Source organism: Equus przewalskii, chromosome 7 (assembly GCF_037783145.1).
Source record: "Equus przewalskii isolate Varuska chromosome 7, EquPr2, whole genome shotgun sequence".
NCBI classification, from domain to species: Eukaryota; Metazoa; Chordata; class Mammalia; order Perissodactyla; family Equidae; genus Equus; species Equus przewalskii.
The window spans coordinates 8,546,187-8,569,886 of NC_091837.1; the positions used below are offsets into that span (position 1 = coordinate 8,546,187).

General features: G+C 52.6%; 1 protein-coding gene and 1 non-coding gene across 26 annotated transcripts in view; both read left to right on the plus strand.

Moving 5' to 3' along the window:
• AP1B1 (adaptor related protein complex 1 subunit beta 1) overlaps positions 1 to 23,700 on the plus strand; it is a 54,683-nt gene that overhangs the window by 25,658 nt on the left and 5,325 nt on the right. For 10 of the 25 annotated variants that reach the window (XR_011542328.1, XR_011542334.1, XR_011542327.1 and 7 more), the window contains 13 exons: positions 1,605 to 1,740; positions 2,525 to 2,770; positions 3,998 to 4,188; positions 5,007 to 5,228; positions 8,150 to 8,270; positions 8,755 to 8,850; positions 9,584 to 9,699; positions 10,035 to 10,200; positions 15,084 to 15,182; positions 15,728 to 15,987; positions 16,650 to 16,851; positions 18,257 to 18,400; positions 22,720 to 22,865. Coding sequence is in view for 12 of the 25 variants with exons in the window: in XM_070628620.1 (XP_070484721.1) it covers positions 1,605 to 1,740; positions 2,525 to 2,770; positions 3,998 to 4,188; positions 5,007 to 5,228; positions 8,150 to 8,270; positions 8,755 to 8,850; positions 9,584 to 9,699; positions 10,035 to 10,200; positions 15,084 to 15,182; positions 15,728 to 15,987; positions 16,650 to 16,851; positions 18,257 to 18,400; positions 22,720 to 22,865 (2,145 nt within the window). In the remaining 13 variants the exon portion in view is untranslated. Of the gene's footprint in view, positions 1 to 320; positions 625 to 1,604; positions 1,741 to 1,854; positions 2,771 to 3,997; positions 4,189 to 5,006; positions 5,229 to 8,149; positions 8,271 to 8,754; positions 8,851 to 9,583; positions 9,700 to 10,034; positions 10,201 to 15,083; positions 15,183 to 15,727; positions 15,988 to 16,649; positions 16,864 to 17,605; positions 17,627 to 18,256; positions 18,401 to 22,719; positions 22,866 to 23,700 lie in introns of all 25 variants that reach the window. The other 15 variants (XR_011542324.1, XR_011542331.1, XR_011542323.1 and 12 more) reach the window with 7 other exon arrangements.
• On the plus strand, positions 23,435 to 23,531 carry LOC139084986 (small nucleolar RNA SNORD125). Its single transcript, XR_011542922.1, has one exon. It is a non-coding gene; the product is annotated as a small nucleolar RNA SNORD125 (small nucleolar RNA).

Sequence of the window (23,700 nt, forward strand, 5' to 3'; positions counted from 1 at the left end):
TTTCCTAGTAGTTCCTTACAGTTCCTAAATTATAATTAATAATGTTTTTACTGCCAAAGAAACAAGCTAAAGAAGGAGTACAGTGATTTCCCAACAGTCACGTGGTTAATGGCAGAACTAGAACTCACGCCCATCCCTTCTGAAATCCAAATCTCGGGTGCTTTCACCCGTTCCCTCTTCTCTGTGCCCTCATGGAGCCCAGCCCCATGCTTTGTAGGCCTGGGTGCTGGCATGGAGCAAGCTCCCCATCCAGGTCCCTTAGCAATCTCCCACTGCTCTAGACTTCTCCATGGATTACCCTATCCCATTGCCACCCTCAGCAAGGGACCTCCTGACAGCACCACAGGAGAAGCACTTCTGCAGAGAGACCTGCTGAAGACAGAGCAGCAAAGGGATCAGGCGTCTGCTGGAAAACTGGGCCTCCTTCCAAGTCAGATTCCTTCCAGGACAAAGCCACTCTCCTTCAACTAGAACACCCCTGTCACCTCCTCTCAGAGGAAGTATCTTTGTTCTTCTGTCTCAAATGAGCTTTTGTTCTGACATCATAGGCCCAAAAGAATAGGTTGGACTCATCAGCTGTTCCTCCTCTCCCCCTCTCCTCTTTCCTGGTCGTCATCTTCCAAGGTGATTCATCAGTTCCAGCACTGACTGGACACCTACCTGCTGGGGCTCAGGAAGTTCCCTTTGACCTCTTAAGTCTCTGTGTTACTGTGTCCTTGCCCATAAAATCATGAAAATTGAGAGGGGAGGTGATGATTCCAGAAACAGAAAATTGATCTCCAACCATATTTCACACCTCAAGGGACCTGTGACTCTGGGTCTTTGGGGTACCATGTCAGGACTGGTTCCACCCGTTATAGCAGTTATTTGATGTTTATGAGCCTCGGTATTGTCTTCTGTAAAATGAGGATAATCCCCTGGCTTCTTGGGGCTGTTAAATGAGATCAAGTATGTAGAGCCCTTAGCACCAAGCCTGGCATATAGGACATGCTCTGTACATGCTGGGCTGGTTCTTAGTGGGTGTCTGAGCTGGTCCTTGTGAAAGCAGCATGGCCCATCCCTGCTTCCCTACAGCCCTCTGAAACCAGCAGCCCAATGTAAGGGGCCATGTTAAGTGTCAGGGGAAGAAAAACAATCGTTTTCATTTATTAACATCTCCAAGATGTCAAGGACCAGATGACCTTAAGCATGCTGTCTCCTTAAATGGTCACAAGGGCCCTGTGCAGTGGGGTTTTGTTGCCCTTTCTTGCAAATGAGGAAACTGAGATTTGGGCGATAAAGGCATTTTCCTGACTTCATACAGCCAGCAAGAGGCAGAGCTGGGTTTGAGCCAGGTGTGATGGGCTTTAGAGCTCATGTCTGAACCCTCTGGAAAGAACAGAAGACTTTTTTTGCTTTTAAAATTACCCTTTGGAATTCCATTTCTGCCAGTAAGTGTTCATGGTAACAGAGCATAGCTGATGCCCTCCCTTTTTCTAGAAGACCTGTTATCTTTCTCCGTTCCTCCTACCCGCTGTTCACCCCCTCCCGACTTCCCTCATTAGCTGCCTGAAAATCTTCTTTTCTTCGGCCTTGCCCACACTGATGCCATTTTGACCTTCCAGTGCCCTCTTCCCCGACGTGGTGAACTGTATGCAGACAGACAACCTGGAGCTGAAGAAGCTGGTGTACCTGTATTTGATGAACTATGCCAAGAGTCAGCCCGACATGGCCATCATGGCCGTGAACACCTTTGTGAAGGTGAGTAGGAGCATAGTGAGAGGAGGGGTATGGGTGCTCACTGCTCCATCTCCCCTTGATCTCCTGGGATGGGGCACTGTGTCCCTGGGTAGAAACACTGAGGCTCCTTGCCAGGCCCTCAGACTCCCAGCCTGAGGGCCTCTTCTTCCAGCAGAGGGTTCCCACTCTCTCCAGAAAATCAGATGCTACAGACCCTGCTAACTCATTCCGTGTGAGGTCGCCCAAGGCCTGTTGATCCCCATGTGCCCCTGGGGTGAGCCATTGCCCTGCATCATTTGCCAGGTCAGGATTCGGCAAGTTTCTGAGAGCTTCTGTGTTCTCCTTCTGGCCTTTGCTCCTTTCTACATTTTCTGTCCTCCAGATTGAGGAGCAAGCCAGGACGTGAATTGTCAGCTCTGTGTGACTTTAGAACCTTAGCTTCCCTAGCTCTGTCGATGCTCAGATATGGGCACTTGAGGGTTTTTGTGGCCCAGAGAAAAGATTGAGGGTTGTGGTGCTGGATGGACGTGGGTTTGAATCATGGTTCTGCTCTGTAATTGGGGAAACTCTCAACCTTCTTGAGAGCCTCAGCTCCCTCACCTGTAAAACGGAAACAGTATTGTATGTCTACTGTGAGGATCAGAGGTGACAGTGCAGCCCCAGTACAGTATCTGGCAAATGCTAGGTGCCCATGTGTGGCACTTACTTTTGGTGCTGTTGGCCACAGTTGGTAGGAGATCCCACACCAGCTGTCTGATGTTGCTCAGCTTGCCCCTGCCCCCGGCCAATGGCTGGTTCCTCTCAGGACTGTGAGGACCCCAACCCCCTGATCCGGGCCCTGGCCGTGCGGACCATGGGCTGCATCCGCGTTGACAAGATCACAGAGTATCTGTGCGAGCCACTTCGGAAGTGCCTGAAGGATGAGGACCCATATGTGCGCAAAACAGCAGCCGTGTGTGTGGCCAAGCTCCATGATATCAACGCCCAGCTGGTAGAGGACCAGGGCTTCCTGGACACCCTTAAAGACCTCATCTCTGACTCTAACCCCATGGTAAGCCACTGCCACCCACCGTATCACCTCTATCACCTCTTGGGTCTCTTGGTAAGCCTTGGCTTGACCCTCTACCAGGCAGTCCCTAGTTCCTGGAAGTCAGGGTCTTGCTGGGTGGGCTACTTGTTCTCATGCCTGCAGTGGTTTGGCACCATCTTTAGAGTGAGCTAGACCTGGATTCCTTTCTCTGTGCCCTCTCCAATGAACTGTATGACCTTGGACAAGCTGCCTAACCTTCCAGAGCCCTCTTTTCTTCATAAGTAAGCTGGATCTAATTCTGCGTGGCTGGCAGGAGTGCTGTGAGGCTTAAGCTGTGAAGGTAATGTGCCTGGCACGGCTTGGCATGCAGTGGGCTTGCAACCAAGGCTAGTGGCCTCGTTCCCCTCCCAGTGCCTGTCATTGTCACTGTCTTCTCACCAAGACTATCCGTGAGCTCTGAATGCGAGGTGCTTTTCCCTTTTCCCACATCTTTGCAGGGTTGTAGAGGGTCACCCTTGAAGTAGCATAGCCTGGAGGACAGGGCACTGGGATGTGGCTGGATGGAAAACTAGTCTCCTCACTCACAGCAGTGGCAGCAGTTTGAAGGGTCTTCATCAGGCCCGGTTTAAAATGAAATGCACAAACACCTCGGCCCAGCCGTCCCATTCTATGTCCTGCAGAAACACTGATCACACACAGGTGCTGAGCGGCCAGTATCGGGATGGCCATTGAAGTGCTATTTGTCACAGAGAAAAGTTGAAAACAGTACAGAAACACATAAAAACAGCTGCTCTGGTGGAAATGGGTTGAGGCTCCAGAGCTTCACATAGCAACCCTGTCTGTACTCCAGCCCCCATCCATTCCCAACATCCCCGAGGGGCTCTGTAGGAATCTTCTAGCTCTGAGAAGCATAGTTGACAACCCCCGATGTGATCTCTTGTAACTGGTAGATGAGGGCTGTATGTTAGCTGCTGGGAACGCTGTCTGTTGCCAGGCACTGGGAGCTAGATCTTTCTTTTGTTTTGCCTGCTGTGTTTCTTTAATGGCAGGTACACCTACTTTAGTTGCCGTTTACAGAGGAGTCAGTAGGGTGAACGTTGGAATGGGTCTCGATGCTCCAGACCCTGCCCATTGGGTCATATTCCTTTCAGGATATTCAACCTCTGACTGACCAACATCATTAGTCTCACCACCCCCTGGCCTGTGACCAGTGCCCCCAGCCTCTGCCCCTTCCACTCTCCCAACCAGGTGGTGGCAAATGCTGTGGCTGCCCTCTCGGAGATTGCTGAGTCTCACCCCAGTAGCAACTTGCTCGACCTGAACCCGCAGTCCATTAACAAGCTGCTGACAGCCCTGAATGAGTGCACCGAGTGGGGCCAGATCTTCATCCTGGACTGCCTGGCCAACTATACGCCCAAGGATGACCGGGAGGCCCAGAGGTGAGCAGGCTGCCCCTCACTTGCCAGCCCAGCCAGCATTGGTTCTTGGGGGGCTCCAACCATGAGCTGGGCCTCAGGTCTCTGATGAGCTCCTTCCCAGGGCCTTGCTCCACAGACCATCCTCAGACACATCTCAAGGGAGGCCACAGCCACAGTGTCAGTAGTGTTGCTTCAGGCGGTCAGCTCACTGCTCATTGTAGGCACAGATAGTAGCCAGGACCTGACCTGGGAGTTGACAGAGACCCTGGTCACCTCTGGCTGAGTAAAGGAGGCGGATGGCCTCAGAACCACCATTTGTTGAATTCTTACTGGGTGCCTGGGCTCTGCTGGGTGCTTCCCACGCATTAGATAAACCTTAAAGCAAATCTGTGAAGGATGTCCCATCATTGTCCCATTTTACAGGTAAGGAAACTCTGGCTTGGACAGGTGGAGGAAATCATGCAGGTCACCTAGCTGGGACTCTTGTGACTCTTAGTCCTAACCAATATGATATCCTCTTCCTTTTGCATGCCTTTGCAGTGGCGGGAGGGAGTTAGTATTTATAGAGTATTGACTATATGCCAGGCACTGTGCTCCGTGCTTTCCCTGCATTATCTCCTTTAAGCCCCCGGCAGCTCTGTCAAGTCAGTGTCGTCATCTCTGTGTTCTGGATGAAGAAACTGAAGCTCAGTAGTTTTAACCTGTTTGGGGTCAGTTAGCAGGCAGCAGAAACAGGGTCTAGAGCTTCTGCCTATAAAAGATATGCTATCTTGATAACTAAAAACAGGGTATTTGCCCTTGTCTGTCTCTCCTATTCACCCCCTTGGAATGGACCCCAGCATCTGTGAGCGGGTCACCCCAAGGCTCTCCCATGCCAACTCTGCTGTGGTGCTGTCTGCTGTGAAGGTGCTGATGAAGTTCATGGAGATGTTGTCCAAGGACCTGGACTACTATGGCACGCTGCTCAAGAAGCTAGCCCCGCCCCTGGTCACACTCCTGTCAGCAGAGCCTGAGCTACAGTACGTGGCCCTGCGCAACATCAACCTCATTGTGCAGAAAAGGTACCAGGACTGCCACATATGTGCAGTATGCACTTCTGGGGGGTCTGCTGCTGGGAATAGGGGCTCTGAAGGGGAACTGACCTGTCACCATGCAGGAAATCTCAAAGAATAGCTTAACCCAGAGGTTCTCAGCCAGGGACAACTTTGGCCCCTAGGGGACATTTGGCAATGTCTGGAGACATTTTTGGTTGTCACAACTCGGGGGTGCTACTGACATCTAGTGGGTGGAGGCTAGGGATGCTGCTCAACATCCTACAATGCACAGGACAGCCCCCTCACCCCAGATAACTGTTCCATCCAAAATGTCAGTAGTGCTGAGGTTGAGAAACCCTGGCCTAGCCCAACCAGGTAGCAGGCAGGGCACAGGCTAGCATGGTGCTTCTTAACCAGGGACAGTGGATGGCTCCACAGTCCACAGGGCCCTCCTGAAACGGTGTAAGATTTTGTGTGTCTATGTGCATTTTTCCTGGGGATGGAGTCCGTATTCTAGTCAAATTCCCTGAGATTGGGGGACTCTAAGGTGGTCAAGGTGCTGTGGACTTTCCATCAGCCTCAGGGCAGGGAAAAAGGTATGTCAGAGTTGCTCAGGACACTGTGCAGCGCATGTCCACCTGCCTCATAGAAGGGGCTGCGGCAGTAAGCCACGGCTCCTCAGGTAAGGTACCTGGTACCAGCGTCAGGCTGAGAAACAATTGAGCAGCACCAGTTTGAGGGACCCAGAGCAAGGACCCAGGGGTTCTCTGGAGTGACCCAGCGATGGGGCCCTATAGCTCCATGGAGTGGGGCTGGACTCAGGAGTTCTACTCCCAGCCTTTTTGGTCAAGTGGCTCACTCAGCAGCTAACTCGCAACCATCAGCGTATTACAGCCGCCCCATTGCTGGGAGCGGGACTATGCAGAGAACAAGGGCCTTTTGCAGACATTCTCTCTTGGAAGAAAGCACACACTCCTTGTCTTTGTAGCATCAGTCTGGTTCTTAGGACACTCTTGGGGACCCAGAGATATCAGTGGAATCGGGACGTTTGTGAAGGTTTGGGAGGTAAAGATGGAAGGCTTTCTGAGTGCTAAACAAAGGGACGAGGCTGGGATTCGCAGTTGCCATGTGGGATTTAGTAAGGTACAGTGAGTGACCTGTCGATTCCCGATCAGCGGGAAGGGCTCCCTGTGCTATCTTTAACATGGCAAATCCCTTTAAGAAGTTGACCGTGTTCCTGAGGCACCAGCTGGCCCAGTTCTGATGTGTGGTTGGGCAGCGTTTGCCAAGTCCTGAGTGCAGAAATCATGTCTTCCTGCTGCCCAGCTTTGGATCCAGCCTCCCCCACCAGGCATGACAGAGGCTCCTTGCTGTGCTAAGACCTCTCACAGCTCACACAACAGCACTGAGTATTGCCCTGATAGGGTCCCTCCTTTGTCTCTGCCGTCTTCTCCCCTCTTCACCATTTGTCCTCATTGCTTTCCCTTCCTCCTTTCTGTTCTGGAAAGGGCATAGGAATAGGAGTTGGGGGTGGTGACTCATCTTGCTCCTGCCTTTGTTAGCGCTAGATGTGTGACCTAGTGCAAGCCTCTCCACCTCTCAGGTTTCCTCATCTAAGAAAAGTGAGGTAGGGGCCGGCCTGGTGGCGCAGTGGTTAAGTTCGCACGTTCCGCTTCTTGGCAGCCTGGGGTTTGCTGGTTCGAATCCCAGGTGCGGACATGGCACCACTTGGCATGCCATGCTGTGGTAGGCGTCCCACATATAAAGTAGAGGAAGATGGGCACGACATTAGCTCAGGGCCAGGCTTCCTTAGCAAAAAAGAGGAGGACTGGCAGTAGTTAGCTCAGGGCTAATCTTCCTCAAAATAAATAAATAAATAAATAAAAATAAAAAATAAAAGAAAAGTGAGGTAGATGGTGCCAGCTGAGGGAGGAGCAATAACACATATAAAAGTACTTGGCTGGTGACAGTTCCTGCTTAGTGACTGCCTTCTCTGAGGTAGGCATGGATCACGCTAGATGCTTTGTATCTAACTGTCACAACAACCCTGTTATATAGGTGTCTGTGTCAGGATCCCCATGCCCATCCATGAAGGACTCATGGGAGTTAGCATATAGTTGTTCTCTTGGCTAAGATTTATTATCGACGTAGTAAGGATACACAGCTGGACCTTAAGGGAGAAAGACACAACGAGTCTGGAGGAATCCACATGCAGGCTTCCTTAAGCTCCCTCCCTCCCACTGGAGGGGAGGTCACACAGAGCACACTTCTCCCCCAGCAACAAAATAGAGCAACGTATATCTAATATTTCTGCCCAGGGAAGCCCAGAGACTCAGCACTCTAGGTGTTTATTGGGCCCTGGTCATGTAGACACCCTATGGATGGCCCCTACCAAATTTCCAGACTCCTACAAGGAAAGCAAGTGTTCAGCATAAACCATATTGTTTGTACCAACAGTCTAGGCACAACTAAACACCTTTATCATTTAGGGAGTGGTGAGAACACTCCTGAAAGCCGAGTTCCTAGATGCCAGGCCTTTCTAAGACTAGAGACTCAAGCCTGCAGTGGTAACACCTTTCTGCACAGTGTCATTCCTGTTTTATGGGTGAGGAAACAAGGCCTGAGGGCACAAGCTGGGATTGGAACCAAGTCTGTGATTCCCAAGCCCATCGTCTAGTGCCTGCTGCCTCTCGAATGTGAACTGTTTCTTGTTCATGTTCCCTCTTGCCTTCCTGGGAGGTGGTTGGACATGCAGCAGCCAGCAGAACTTTGCTCAGGCCTGTCAGTGGGCCCTCTGCCCAGGAGTGTGCAGACGTGGTCGTGACTGTGTTCATGGATGTCAGGCTCCACCTCAAACCCCAGAAATGTCCCAGCACACTTGGAGGGGTTTTTCTCACAAGGCTTATGCCTTGCTTTTTGCTCTTTGGTTAATCTTGCCTTGCCACCAGGCCTGAGATCCTCAAGCACGAGATGAAGGTCTTCTTCGTGAAGTACAACGACCCCATCTACGTGAAGCTAGAGAAGCTGGACATCATGATCCGCCTGGCCTCTCAGGCCAATATTGCCCAGGTCAGCAGAGGGCGGTGGCGGGGGGCATGGGCTTTGGTGTTGGATGGCATCACCACCAATGAGCTGTGGTCTCTGGGTAGGCTGCCCAACTTCACCATGAACAGTTCATTTCATTCAGAGTGCATAGGACAGGGCTCTGTGAGCAAGCACTCAACAAATGTTATCTGATATTTTTGTGATTAAAGAATTTGTTCTCCTTATTATTATTTACCATCCATCCACTGAAAAGTGATAGTTAAGTGGATGTGTTAGCTAGATCAACCTAAACAAGGGCTGTCCAGCTCTGCCAACTAGTCTTTCTCCTGCTTTCCTCTTGGGGCACCTGACAGCTCTCTCTCTCCCCTGGGCCCTCCGCCTTGAACAGGAGGTGGACTCCCATCCTTCTAGGGGTCTTTTAGGGCAGTGCATGTCTTCTGCCCAGGGCTGCTTCAAGAGGTTGCCCTGCCAGATCCCCCCAACCCCATCTTCTCTGTTTGGGCCACAGGTCTTGGCAGAGCTGAAAGAGTATGCGACAGAGGTGGATGTGGACTTTGTACGGAAGGCAGTGCGAGCCATTGGGCGCTGCGCCATCAAGGTGGAGGTGAGGCTCTGGGACTGTGTTCTTGGCCATGGGACAGGAAGGAAGCTGAAACCAGGAAACCAGTCTGATTCTAGCAGAATCTGCCAGCTGCTGATGGTACGGGAAGGCCTGAGAGTCACCACCAGAGCCCCCAAGGCACCCACATTGTAGATTTGGTTGGGCTTCTCACTCTGTAATCTCCTTTGAGCCTTTGAGTTGCTGCAGATGACATTAACCCATTGTAATCATGGGTTCTCCTGCAGTATTAGCTAAGAGGATGGGGCAGCCCCAATCTGGTGGTGGCCCTGGTAGACTTAGCTGTCACTTCATGGAGCTTTGGGGCAGGGGCTCTGCCTGTTGAACATTTGGGCAAGAATTATGATTCACCTGTCCATCTGCCCCTTTCTTCAAGCTCCCGAGGGCCGTCCAGACCCCTGCGTCCTGGCATTTCATCAGTCACTCTGCCCTCAGGGCTTGGCCTGGAGGAACTCCATGGCCCATCCCCACTCTCAGAAGCTCTGCCTCTGGCCTCCTCCTCAATCTACTTCTGTCTCCCTATGTCCCTGCCAGCCTAGCACCATCAGTTTGTACTCGTTCTCCCACCTGTTGTCTGGGGAGAGTGTTCTCCTGTTTTCCCACTATGACGAGGAAGGTGGGCAAGGAGTGACTGAGCCCTTGGCCACAGCATGGTCATCAGAGGTTCTATTGGAAATGGGTTCAGGGGCCTTACTGACACTCTCCTCTTCCCACACAGCAATCTGCAGAGCGCTGTGTGAGCACGCTGCTCGATCTTATTCAGACCAAGGTCAACTATGTGGTCCAGGAAGCCATTGTGGTGATCAAGGACATCTTCCGCAAGTACCCCAATAAGTATGTACCTGCCCCTGCCAGTGAGGGTGATGTGGGTCTGCTGGGGATGGGGATGGTGGAGAAGAAGAGCAAGGAGGAGCCTCTCCTCTTCCTTCCTTTTCTACCACAAACAGCATTATCAAAAGAAAGCCTTTTTTTTCTCACTTCTCCTGAGCAACCCCGTCTCTGCTCCCCAGACCAAAATAAGAACTAAGATATTACAGATAAAACTCAAATACCATTACTCACCACCCTCTTGGGGTCTTGCTGGGCAGCTGCCTGTCTCTTTTGGCCCTTGCTGAGCCTCCCCTGGGCTCCTTCCAGTGCTTATGTGCCAGCTGTGCCCTGTTCTCCAGGTACGAGAGTGTGATCGCCACACTGTGCGAGAACCTGGACTCCCTGGATGAGCCCGAGGCCCGGGCTGCCATGATCTGGATTGTGGGCGAGTACGCCGAGCGGATAGACAATGCGGACGAGCTGCTGGAGAGCTTCCTCGAGGGCTTCCATGATGAGAGCACCCAGGTGAGCTGTCAGGCAGGCCGACTCAGGCCAGGTTGTGGGTCATGACTGGCAGCTGGGCACCACTGCAGTCCGTCCTGCCCTGAAACTCTCTCCTCAGCAGCAGGCCTCAGGGCCCCACCCCTCCTAACACTGCATTGACAGTGTGGACAGATAGATACATGATGAATAGGTGACTGCTGCTGTAGCCCCTTTTCCTCCCATCCTGCAATACCTAAGTGGGACGTGTGAGGACGGTCTGTGATGGTGTGCATTGAAGGCAGGCAAAAGTTTCTGGTTTTGTTTTAATTTCAGATTTATCTTTGGATAGGTGATCTATTGAGTTGGTTCAAAACTGAAAAGATACAAAAGAAAAGGATATATAGTGAAAATTGCCTTTCCCACCGCTTTCCTGGCTACTGCTTCTTCTCCCAGAGAACACCAGTGTTATTTTTTGGTTTCTTGGGGATTCTTCCAGAGAGAGTTTAGGAATACAGCAGCAGGTACACACATGCCTCTCCATACATGTAAACATACACACAGTTGATTCTCATTATTCACTGTACTTATGTTCTATAAAGTCACCACACTGAATTAGCAAATACTGAACCATTGCTCCTGAGATACAGAGTCGGGTTCCTACGAGCCTCTGGTCACAACATTTTTATCAACTGGTCAGTACATAACGTTGTTTTTTGTGTGTCTGTTTAAAGACACCTTATTTAATATATATTGTTCATTCACTAACATTGAACTCACGGCCAGCAGCACTACAACTCATGCCTAAACGAAGCTTAGCTAACACACGTGTTTTCACCATAAGACACATTACAGCCTTCTTGTGCCTAGGAACACCAAACATCACTTCAGCTCTACACTTGGGGGCCATCTTAAACAGCAAAATCACCAACAGAAAGCACCAAAATGTGAAAGACATGGCATTAAATAGGCTGTGAAGACACTTATTTACAATATGAGAGCTGAAACAAAAAAGCAAAGTGTCACCTCATTTGACCCCAGCTGGGAATGTGTATGTCAGGCAACTCAAATTTCTCACTGCTCCACATATGTCTGTGAATAACCATGAAGCTCCATGAGCATTGATTTTGGGGTTACAAGTAAATTTTAGCAAGTAGGCAAATTTCAAATATGTTCTCTGAGAATAATGAGGGTCATTTCTCATTTATTTTTAAGTACAACTGGTAGCATACTATACAAATTCAAATTGTTCAGCACAGTGCCTGTTCCCCTTAAAAATATATCTGAAGGCTATGCTGTTATTAATTTATGAGAACCTTTTACAGCTGCATAGGAGTCCTTCCTGCAGAGGGACCATGCTTATTTAAGCAGCCTCCCCTAATGGGTATGTAGGTGTCAGTCTTCTGGAACTCTTGCAGTCAACACTGCTGTGAATAACCTGTGTAAGGCACACCTGTAAGTATAGCTGGGGTAAATTCTTAGAAGCAGAAGGCTTGGTAAAGGGCCTGTGCGCTGGAGATTTGGGTAGCTGTTGCCAGATTTCCCTTGGTGTCGAGATTGTTCTGGTTTCCGTTTCTATCTCAGAGGTGAGATAGCCCTCTCCTTAGCTCCTTGCCAACATAGTGCATCCTCAGACTTTATTTTTGCCAGTCTGATAGATAACAAGGAGTACCTTGGTATAGTTTTGCTTGCATTGCTGTTCTCAGTGGGGTTAAGCATCTTTTCGTTTGTATTCCTTTTCTGTGAACTCGGAGCTGTCTGCTCATGCACGGGGACCTTTAAAACATCTGTTTGTAAGCACAGAAATCTTAGCTGCCCAACGGGCAGTGTAACCCAGCGAGTCAGAGCATGGGCCTCGGAATCAGAAACCTCCGAGTCCAGACCCCTCTTGTGCCCCTTCCTGGCTCAGTAGCTTTGTGGTAATCCTTTACCTCTCTGAACCTGTTTCCTCATTTACAAAATGACATTCGTAAGACTTTCCTTCATCCTATTGCTGTGAAAGTTAAATGGGATACTTTGTGTAATGTCCTTAACACGTGCCCAGCCCATTATCCGCACTCATTAATGGTAGTATTGGTGTCGGTCAGAACTGGTTTAAAGCAAACTTGTCCAGGCAAAAAAGGGGACCAACTGATTCCTGTAGCTGGCAGATCTAAGGAGTGTGCTCCCTTCCAGCACCCTGGGTGAGGGTGTTCAGGTGGTGGCATCGGGGCTGTCTCTGCCTCTCGGGGGTGGCTTCTCCCTTGGACAGGTTCCCACAAGTGGGGCCTCTGAGGGGGTCCGTGATTCCAGCTACATCCTTACAGCTTATTGACTCCCATAACTACCTTCCCCTCAGTAATTCTAGCAACAGTCCAAACTCACTTGCATTATCCTGAGCCAATTTCTGTGATTCTGATTGGCCAGGTCTGTCGGATGCCCATCCTGGTCTCCATGGGTTGAAATGGGCAGAGGGAAGGGGGACTCTCTGAAGGAAAGCCAGTGTTTCTGTTACCAGAAGAGAGAATAGATGCTGGATGGGTAAAAACAACAGATGTCCATCACAAAATAATAGTAGTAACTTCCACCATCACCCACTCCCACTGCTACCTGCCAAATCCAGCTCCATCCTGTCTTAGGGCTGCCTTCACTTTCAGCACACCAGCTTCTCTCTCTTCTTGTCTCTGAGGAGCAAAGCCCAGCCTGGTTTCTGGCCCTGCAATTAAGTCCTGCCCGGATTACTGCAGAGGATGTCCTGTGGGGGGAGTTTCTGCCCACATATTAGAGTAAATCTTTTGCATCCTCTTCCCCCTCAGCTAAACCTGCTAAAGAGCCAAGATTAGAGAAGTCAGACAAGGGAAAGCTGAATAGGAGCCTGGTGTGGGGAAATGGAATAGGGCTCTGAGTTTCCAGTCCAGGCTCCTCCGCTGTTGTGGGGCCTGGAGTGCGTTAGATTTGCCAAGCCTGTTTCCTTGTCCCAGCACAGGATTCCTACAACGTTTATTGGATGATGTGTGTAAACTGCCCACTCCAGTGCTCAGCAAACAGTAGCTGGGTGCTGCTGGTGTTTTAATTAAGTGGCTTGTTTCCTTTGCCGCCTGGGTTCACAACACAGTTCAGAGCTTTTCTAAGAATACTTAGTGCTTTGTAGTTTGGGAACTTATTTTAGATTGTCTCTTTGAGCCCTCTTGTCCTAGGCTCCTAGGCCTCTCCAGCCACAGACAGGGAGCTTAGAAAGTCTTGGCCAAGGTGGTCTATCAGCCCAGCCTGCTTCTGGGCCATCTGGATTGCAGGGGCAGCAGCATCATTGCAGGAGGGCTGCCTTGAACATGCAGGCTAACAGAGCATGGGGGTGTGAAGGGGGAGCTGGGTAGGAAACTGAGCCCTTGCCCTGCTCTCAGGCAGCACAGCAGACCAAACAGTGATGAACGGTTCCAGGCAGCCAACTGACCTGGGTGGGGAGAGCTTGGTAGAGTCCCTGTGTGGTGCTTGTGGTGATACAGATGACGATGACGACAGCTGTTGTTTATTGAGCAGAATACACAGTAGGTTCTTTACATTCGTTGCTTATTGACTCTTCTCATTAACCCTGTGAGGTGTTATACCCATTTTATAGATGAGGAGCAGACTCAAGTTAAATGACTTGTCCAGGGTCACCAGCTGGGAAGTGATAGAACCAGAGGGCAAATGAGGTTCCAAGTAAGCTGCCATAAATTGCTGTTTTCAAAGTCGCAGGCCTGACGTAGGCCACACCTCTCCCTCACCAACTCAGGGTAAATGGCTTTTTCTAGGCTACACAGCCGGGAGCTGGGGCCAGGTCTGGAAGCCAGTCCCTGGGCTGCCTTCTGCCTTGGAAACAGCTAGCCCACTGCCCTTCTGCCGTTGGCCTGTATATAACCAAATTGCAAGGACTTTGCATCCCTGAATCCCAGAAACAGACTGAATCCCCTCCAGCCTGCCTCCCCCTGTCAGCCCGCCCTGTGTACCAGGGTAATTAAGCCATTTGTTTCTGTAAGTGCCCTCCTGCCAGCCAGACCCAGGAGGTCCTGCCAGCCCTGTTCGCGCCATCCTGCGACAGGACTGTCCGTGGCACAGCCCTGGCTCAGGAGCTTCAGGCTGCCCTCTGGTCCCAGGGCTGGCAAAAATGAGATGTGGCTAAGGAAGGGCTATGTGCAGAGAATTGTTCTTTCAGAGATGTTTTTCCAGTCAGCAAGTTTTTCTTAAGTGCCTGCTATGCACTGGGCACTAGATTGATCAATAACCAGGGCTACAACAGGGACAGACATGATTCCCACCCTCAGAGGGTGCTCTCCATAGGGTAGCCTGATGGCTGGACAGCATTTTCCAATACTGTGGGGCGGCACTGATGAGGAGGTGCAGGAGGCTGCAGAAGCAGAGTAGGCGGTGAGGGCAGCAGCTGGCTAAGAGGTGGGAGCTGATAGAGTGCTGGGCAAGAAGGGTTCCCGCCCTCTGGTAGAAGCTCAGTTCCTTGACAACAGGCTCGCTCTGTGGGCCGTGCTGGCCCAGTCCCCTGGGCCTCCCCGGCATCATTTCCACTTCTTGACAGATGTTCATGTTAAGGAGCATACCAGCCACATGTGTTGCCTTTTTAAGTTGTGAGCTCCTTAAGGCACTGGTGAGGCCGGACGGAGCCCTGACAGGTTTCCAGGACCCTAGGACTGGGCAGCAGCCCCCAACCTGCCTGGGTTTGCCAAACAGTACAGTGGCTGTCTCCTTCCTGTGTGGTAATGCCAAGGTCTAGGCTCGTCAGCACTGCCAACACCCCCTGCTGGCATTGGTCTGTGTTCTTTGGCCAAAGTCAAACCTAGGAAATCTGTTCTTGGTTTCCAGGGCCTTTGAACACACTTTTCCCTCTTCAAGGCCCGGATTTGGTTTCCTACTATCCCCATATGAAGCTTCTTCCTCATCTCCTCTCTGTCTTCCTGCAGGTCCAGCTGCAGCTGCTGACAGCCATTGTGAAACTCTTTCTGAAGAAACCGACAGAGACCCAGGAGCTGGTGCAGCAGGTCCTCAGCTTGGCTACTCAGGTGGGTGCCCCAGTCTCTCCTCTGTGCCCAGCGCAGCTCTCGCTCCACAGGCAGCGCTTCGGTCCAAGGAACTAGACCTTCGTTGCAAGGTCCGGCCCCTACGACTGGCACCGTTGGTGTTTTGGCCCCAGAGTAATCCAGTATCGCTGCTCAGGGAGCTCAGTCACAAGCAAATCAAGACGGAGTGGGATCAGGTGGTGAAATTGAGCCAGACTGTAGTCAAGAGAGGAGAGGGAAGTCCAGGAAAGCCAGAGGGTTTGTGTGAGGGCAGGGAAGGCAGACCATGGAGGGACCTGGAGAAAGGAGACGGGACTGGGCGTGGCCTCTTGGAGGCTGGGCTAAAGTGGAAAACCAGGGGACTAGGTCATGCCCGTTTAAGTGGTTTAGGGACAGGCTCACGGGAGCACTCGGGATTACTGTCATTGGCTGGCCCTGTGATCATGCCTGGATCATGGGGTTGCTGGAGGGGCTCCTCCTTCACCCTCACCTGGTTGCTCTGCTCTGAGTTTCATGGGCTTCTCATCACCCCCCCCCCACCCCACAAGGATTCAGATAACCCAGACCTACGGGACCGTGGCTACATCTACTGGCGCCTGCTCTCCACGGACCCAGTGGCTGCCAAGGAGGTGGTGTTGGCAGAGAAGCCGCTCATCTCTGAAGAGACGGACCTCATCGAGCCCACGCTGCTGGACGAGCTCATCTGCTACATCGGCACGCTGGCCTCCGTCTACCACAAGCCACCCAGCGCCTTTGTGGAGGGGGGCCGGGGCGTTGTGCACAAGAGCCTGCCACCCCGTACTGCCTCGTGAGTGAAGTAGGCCAGTCACCAGGCTGAGCCTCCCCACCTGGTTCCTCAGTTCAGGAACACAGATGCTCAGGTCTCATGTGATATCCTCTGGCAAGGCCCAAGTCTGAGGAAAATTATGATTCTAGCGACCTTTTATTGAATGCTTACTACACACCAGGTGTGGACTAGGTGACCTCATTTGATCCTTACAACATCTCTGAGAGATGGCCCCATTTAACAGACATGGGCAATAGGCATAGAGAGCTTGAGTGCCTGGTGCAGCATCCTGTGGCTAGCAGAGCTGGGCTCAGACCTGATTCTGTCTGATTCCAGACCCTCGTTCTTCTCGCCTTCCTCCTCTGCTGCTCCCAGATGGTTGGTTTGGTCTGGTTGCCCAGTCCTCTGGGGACCAGCATCCAGGCTGCTCTCTAGAGTGGGCTGAGTAGGGGAAATACAGATCGCCCCGTCCTTCACTCATCCCCACGAAGCTGGATCTCTCAGAGAGCTGAAAAGATGGATCAAGCATGGGAAGGGGGAAGGGGCGTGTAGACAGCCCCTTCTGGGACAGTGAAGAGACCCAGGTGCCTGTCCTGGGGGAGGACCTGGAGACGGGGGACTCTGACCTCCCTGAGACAGCCTGACCCCCTGCTCTGCTGACCTCCTCTCCTGGGTCCCCACAGGAATGAGAGCGTGGAGAGCCCTGAGACAGCACCTGCCGGAGCCCCCTCTAATGAACAGCCGGATGTCATCCCCACCCAGGGTGACCTTCTGGGTGACCTCCTCAACCTGGACCTCGGCCCCCCAGTGAGCGGCCCACCCCTAGCCACCTCTTCGGTGCAGATGGGAGCTGTGGACCTTCTTGGTGGTGGCCTCGACAGCCTGGTATGTCCTGGGGTCCCCTCTAGATGACATTAAATGCTTTCTCTGTGCCAGGCACTGACCAAGGGCCTCAGGTGCCAAGGTTCCTGCCTGCAAAGGTGATCAGATGGCTTCTTACTTATAGGTGAGAAAACTGAGGCTTAAAGAGGTCAGGTGACCTTCCCTCCCAGAGTGCAAAGCTGCTAAGTGTCAGGCATGGTAGTTAGCCCCTTGCTGGGCTGCCAAGCCCCAAGAGACCTGGGGCAGTATAGGGCCAGTCCTAGCCCCTTCCCCTGAGTCTGGCCCCTCAGGCACATTGACCCTGTAAGACTGGAGGAGCCAGACTTGTGTCCCCTTAGCCACATACCTTGCACCAGATGGGGCTGCAGCCCAGCAGGCCTGAGAGAGGCCCATGAGAGGTCATTGGCAGTCTCTCCTCCCCTGTAGAAAGAGGGTGGTAAGACTGGCCTGGGTATCCCCTGGGACTTATTTAGGCAGCTGGTAGAGCCAGGTGAAGGCCTCGGCACAGGAAAAGGTAGGAAGAGCCATGGCACAGGATGTAGGTCGGGGCATGAGACCAGGGGTGCCCTTCGTCGAGACAGTCTGGGCCCCTCCTAGGACTGGCACAGCCTTACACCAGACTCATCTTGGATGGAACAACAGTGACTAATCTTTTCCCTCTTTTCCTCTCTCTCTTGTCTTTCTGTGTCTTCTTTCCTGGCTTTTCTCTGTGCATGTGGCTGCCTGTTCTCTTCATGCTGCCTGCTTCTGCTTGGAGATGGGGGATGAGCCTGAAGGGGTATGGTTCAACCCTCGTGTCACCAAGCCTTCGTCCTTGCTCCTCCTGAGAGCGTTGGTCCAGCATCCCAAGGGTCAGATGGTGTCAAAACAGTCCTTCCCTGCTGAGCCCTGACCTTCTGTCCAGTGTCCTGGCAGCCTCTGCTTTGACCGCCTGGTGTCCAGTTGCCACTGGGCCCCCATATCCATGAATTTCTCACCCTGTCGTCACCACCCTATGACTAAGTTGCCTTGTCATCCTGAGGATTGCTGGCCCTCTCAGTCCCCACGGCCCCTCTCTGGTGTCCTAGAGGGTGTGCTCCCATCTGCTTAGCACAGTCCCCTCATAGCAGTGTCTCGGGTACCCCTTTTATCCGTGGGCTGCGTATTACTTTGTGAGTGTCCCCAGCCCTTTCCCAGAGGTCACCCCTAAGGCTTGAGGCTGATAGGGCACGGGAAGGCATTGCCTCTCTTTTCTACCCACCTCTCTGTCTGGTTTCTGCAACTTAGAGTTGATGTGATGACGGCCCTGCAGTACCTCCTCCTGCCCCACCTCCCTGTTTCCTAAAGAGAGAGGTGGCTCTACTCATCCCGAGCCCCTGAGGTCCCTGCTTCTGATGCCTCCCTCTGACCCCTTTCCCTTCCCTTCCAGATCGGGGGCCCCAATTTCGTGGCACCCCCAGCAGCAGCAGTACCAGCCAACCTAGGAGCACCCATGGGCAGTGGCCTGAGTGACCTCTTTGACCTGACCAGTGGTGTGGGCACCCTGTCAGGATCATATGTGGCCCCAAAAGCAGTAAGTACCATCCCTCCTCTCATGGCAGGAGCAGGGAGAATTTAGAGACTGACGTGCAGGCTCCTTGAAAGGTCCATCCTGTGGAATCAGCTCAGGCCAGCAGATGTGGGCTTCAGGAGCAGCAGTTTGCCAGCGTGATGCTGGGGGCTGTGGAAGCAGCTCAAGCCTGCAGATCAAGTCAGATTTCGCGGGGCAAAACTGGGGAGAGGGCTCCAGGTGGAGATAACAGCCTATAGAAAGGCCTGGAGGTGAAGGAGAGCCCACACCTTCCAGGGAGCAGGCAAAGGTCCCAGCTAGTTGGAGCAGCGGTTCTCAGTGCTGCCCGACCCGATGCCCCTTGTTGATAATAGACATTTTATAATGCCCTCCCCCTTTCCTATCCTTAAGTGAGATTTGTGGACTCTGCACCCTATCAACACATGCAGTTTCAAAATTAATCAATAAGATGCTAATGCTGCAGAAAGGAGACATAAAAGGAAGAGAATAAAATTATGTATTTTAATATTGTGAAGGCCTGGGCATGTCCGCCCCAGAAGACCTGCTGTTGTCAGGTATTGGCAACAGTGTAGAGTCACCATGACAGCCACTGCTATAGCTAGTGTTTGTAGCTCGGGCGCTGTAAGTAGAGTGGCCAGTGGTACTATTAGTTTCCAAAATGGTGACTGACTTTCAGTCAAGTTCCAACAAAACAAAAAACAGGCTTCCCTTGATTTTCGCCATAGTTAGGTTCCTGGCAATTTCAGGGTGTGTTGAAACTATGCAGAACGTACTTGAGGGATGCAGGACAGTTCATTGTGTGCACTGTTGTCCCCCTGGCAGCATGTCTAACATCCCTGACCCACTAGATGTTATGCCTCCCCTACATTGTGCCACCTGAAGATGCCCCATAAATGCCACTGTGCTACCTGTGAGCAGTACCCCCCAAGACTCCTGGCTAGACTAGAAATTAGGGAGGAAGGAAGCTGGTGAGGTCAGCGGGCCGGGCTGTGAGGGATTTCTCTTGATTCTGGCACAGTGGGAGCTGTTGGAAGGTTTTAAGCAGAGATGAAACAGATTGCACTTGGGAGAGGTGGCTCTGGCTACAGTGTGGAGGACGAACTGGAAGGGACAGGGCAGAAGCGAGGAGCCGGGTGAGGAGACTGGCAGGAGTTAATGTATGTTGATGGCGGCCTGGACAAGGAAGGCACCTATCAGAGTGGAGGCAAGAACTGGACTGAAGAGCTTGCTGGGAGATAGGAATGGCAGGATGCAGGGACTGCCGGAGAGGGAGGCATGGATTCTGGCTTAGCAATGGGGTGAGGGGAGGTGCCATTTGCTGGGATGGGGGCGGGGCAGTGGATGGAGAACTGGGTCTGGGGTGCATGCAAGACAAGTGAGTCTGGCTCTAAGGAGAGCACCGTGTGGGCCACGCTCTCAGCATCAAGGAAGCTGTTAGAGAGGAGGGCCTGGCCGAATCCCCTCACAACTCTCAGGTCAGACACCTTGTCTGCCACTTTGTTCCCACCAGAGCTCCCCTCTCTCTTCCATGGCCCCCTCCCCAGAGCAGGATGCAGCTGGGCTTCAGGGCCACAGTGACATCTCTGTCGTGACTAGGGAGCTGTGAGCCAGCACCTGTCCTGACCTCACCAGGTGTGCCAGCTGCAGCAGTGGTGGCCGGAGCCCCCAGGCAGGGTCTGGGCCCAAAGGGCCCACAGCAGACAGCAAGTCAAGTGCTAGTAGCTGCACACTTCCGTGCCAGGGACTGCATGAGCCTGGCACAGTCCCCATCCCACTAAATTCTCCCAGCAGCCTTATGGTGCTATTACTCCTATTTTGTGGTTGAGAAATCTGAGTGCTTTTGCCTAAGGTTGCATAGCTGATAAGCGATAGAGTCTGAAACTGAATGTAAGGTGATGGCACCAAAGCCTCTGCTCCCAACCCCCACATGATCACATCCCAAAGTGGTTGAGAACCCTCTGTGTGCCCACCCTAATGTCATGGGTTGTCAGAATCAATAGGACAGAAGACAACACCCACACAAATACGTGGTATGATGTAAAAAATGTTCAGTTGACTAATTACTACAGAGACCGGCTACACCGATGTGTGAGGCCAACTGTATACATTAAAAGCCCAGTATAACAGGCATAAGGCAGGACTGAGTGACAGAAGAGCAGCAAAGACTCCTGCAGCCCTGTGGGTGCTCAGCCCTTGCCAGGCGCTGCAGAGCTGCCAGAAATATAAAGCCTGGAGCTGGCCTTCTGCTTGTGTGTTCATTTTAACAGATGTTATTGCTGCTTTGTCATAGTGGAAGGCCAGATGAGTGCACCAACAGCAATGCTGGAAATGAGAGGTGAGGGATCACCAAGGCAGGAGGAGTCTGGGCAGGCTACCTGGAGGAGGAGTCCTTGCCACATGGGCAGGACTTTCCCCACGACTAGTCACAGGAGGTTCCGGGATGTGGGTACACTCTCCCTTCAGAAGCAGTGGGTATGTCATCTACATTTTCCTAACAGTGCTGTGACTACCTAGAATTGTTTATCCCTCATGCATTTCCCTGCCCTGCCCGTGGGGTAAATACATTCTCCGACCTTCCGGGCAAGGGGGATGAAGCCATCTGTGTACCAGACCTTGGACTTCCTCAAGCATTTTTGGACCAGCGGGTGCTGACAGTCCATTGGTTCCTCCAGTAACTGTGGAGGGTTAGTTCTGTGCTAGACTCCATGAACCCACAGTGACCAAGAGAGACGAGGTCCCCTCCCTCAGCAGTCAGGCACAGTGACAGAAAGAGAGGAAGTTCTGCAAGAACCCATGAGAGGAGCCCTGATGGAGGGGCAGGGCTCAGGGAGGTCACCGTGCAGGCATCCTCTGAGTGCTGTCTGCGTGCCAAGTCACTGCTGAGAACTAAAGCTGTGCCAGTCTGCCCTCAGGTTTGTTCAAGGGAAGCCAAGGATGATCAGGGTTAGCAAGTATGATGGGGGCTGGGGGTGGAAGCAGGTTCCAGGCTGAGGGAACAGTGAGTGTGAGGGCCCGAGGAGCAGGTGCAATCTGAGCCCAGGAGGGGAGGGTGTCAGGCCGTGGAGGCCAGGGGCCATGGAAGCCATTGCAGGATTGGAGGGCTTTTTAAGGGTGCCGTGATGAGATTTGCATTTTAGAAGATGACTTTAGCTGCTGTGGAGATTGGAGAGAGAGGAATTGGGGCAGCCACATGGGCAGCTGCCATCTTAACTGGGGAACTCTGATGGCAGTTCAGATGCAGGTGGTGCCTGTGGAGAGGAGAGAAGAGGAGGACCTGGTGGCAGATGGAGGAGGTGGTGTTGACAGGACCTGGGCTGCGTGACTGTGGTGTAGGGGTTAGAGTGGGCTGAGGGCTGGTGGCCAGATGGCTCTGTGGTCCCTGGCTTTGGCAACTTGAGAGACAATGAGGCATATACTGACACAGGGCATCTTGGGGAAGCTGTCAAGCGGGGCCTGACCCTTTTGACTTCAGGGGGCCTATGAGCCGTCCCAGTGATGACAATGGCCTGAGAGGCATTTGCATGTCCACAGGATGATGCCCGAGGATGTCCTTCATGGGTAGGGCTCTAGTTCGAGCTGTTCACTCAGCAAACACTCCCTGAATACCAGTTCCACCCCAAGCTCTGAGCCAAGGTTGTAAAGACAGAAAAGCAGAGTCTTTCCCTTAAAGAGCTGGCTGGGCACAGAAAAGACAAACATGTAGGCACACGTATATCTGCTAAAACATCATTTCGGCAGGAACATAGGGAAGGAGCATGGGGGTGGGCTTCCTGGAGGGGGTGGATCTTGAGCTGAGATTCAAATGACAAGGACAGCCAAGTATGCAGCAGAGAGCCTGCCAGGCAAGGGGTCCTCTTAGGTACTGTCCTTTGTCAGACCAGTTTCTACAATTAAAGGCCAGCTCTCCCTTATTCGAGGGAGGACAGGCTGTGACAGCCACGAAGGCCTCAGGTTCTGGCCAAGGCCCAGGATGCCATTGGCTTCTCCACTCTCCTTGGCTCGTCAGGAGGCTGGCAAGGCCGGCTTGGCTCATCACCTTCCTCACCCCATTTCCTGATGTTCCTTCTTTGACTTCTGAAGACTCAGGTCAGCCCTTGGCACACCAAGCGCCTCCCTACCCAAGCTGCTCCTCTGTGCAGCCACACGTGTCAGAGGGGCATGCAGGGTTGTTCCTCTCATCCTGAGACACACATGGTCATCTCCTGGTGGTAAAGCAGGTGTGATCAGTCTGGGAGGTCCCTTCAGGAGAGAGTGAGAGCGAGAGCTGTTGAGTTTGGGGGAAGTGGCAAACACCAGCCCCCTCCCCACCGTCTTCCCTACAGGTCTGGCTCCCGGCCATGAAGGCCAAGGGGTTGGAGATCTCAGGCACCTTCACCCGCCAGGTGGGCTCCATCTCCATGGACTTGCAGCTGACCAACAAGGCCCTGCAGGTCATGACTGACTTTGCCATCCAGTTCAACCGCAACAGGTGAGCTCCTTGAGGCCAGCCTGCCGAGAACCCACACTGGTGACTGTAGGCAGGTGCTGAGGGCTGCCGGCGGCCTCGTGCCTCTTTTGTGGTGAAGGTGGATGTTTCTCACAACCACACCTCAGGCCAAAACTCTCTAAAGCAGTAACTTCCCCCCCCCCCCCACCAGTGACCTCTTTATGTGAACTCCAAAGTACCAGGCAGAGGGGGTAGGGCATCTCCCCTTATTTTTGCCTTTCTCCACTGCACAAAGGGGTGTTTTACTGACAAAAGTCCCCAGCTCCAGCCTAGGAGCCCATCTTTGGCAAGCACCCCTCGTAACAGAAGCCCAGAACCTCCTCTCTAGGCCTAAGTTGCTCCCATCTCACCAATGGGGAGTGGGCCTGCCTGCCAGCCTCCCCCGTGTGGCAAGGATTAAAACCATCAGGCAGGGCCTCTAGGAGTGGTGGCTGCTCCAGGCTTCTCACCCCCACCAGCCCCCCTGCACTGGGGGTCAGTGGGGACCATCTCTTGTCTGGCACCATCAGGGTCTTCATGGACCAGGCCAGCTAGGCCAGGGCTCTCTGAGGAACCCAAGCAGCCTCTCCTGATGATTCTTCTTCCTGAGCGGCTCTAGTGATGAGCAAACTGAGCCTCTAAGAAGTTGACTGAAGGGGCTGCTTCCTCAGGGAGAGCCTGCTGGCCAGTGGGTCCCAACCCTTTGTCAGACCAGGGAAGACGGCAGCAGCTCTGCTACTTACCCTCCGGTGACCCTAGAGGCCACAGAAACCCTGTGGGCTCCAAGAGGTGGAGCCCAGTGATCGTTCATAACAAACTTACTGTGTGTTGAAAATTT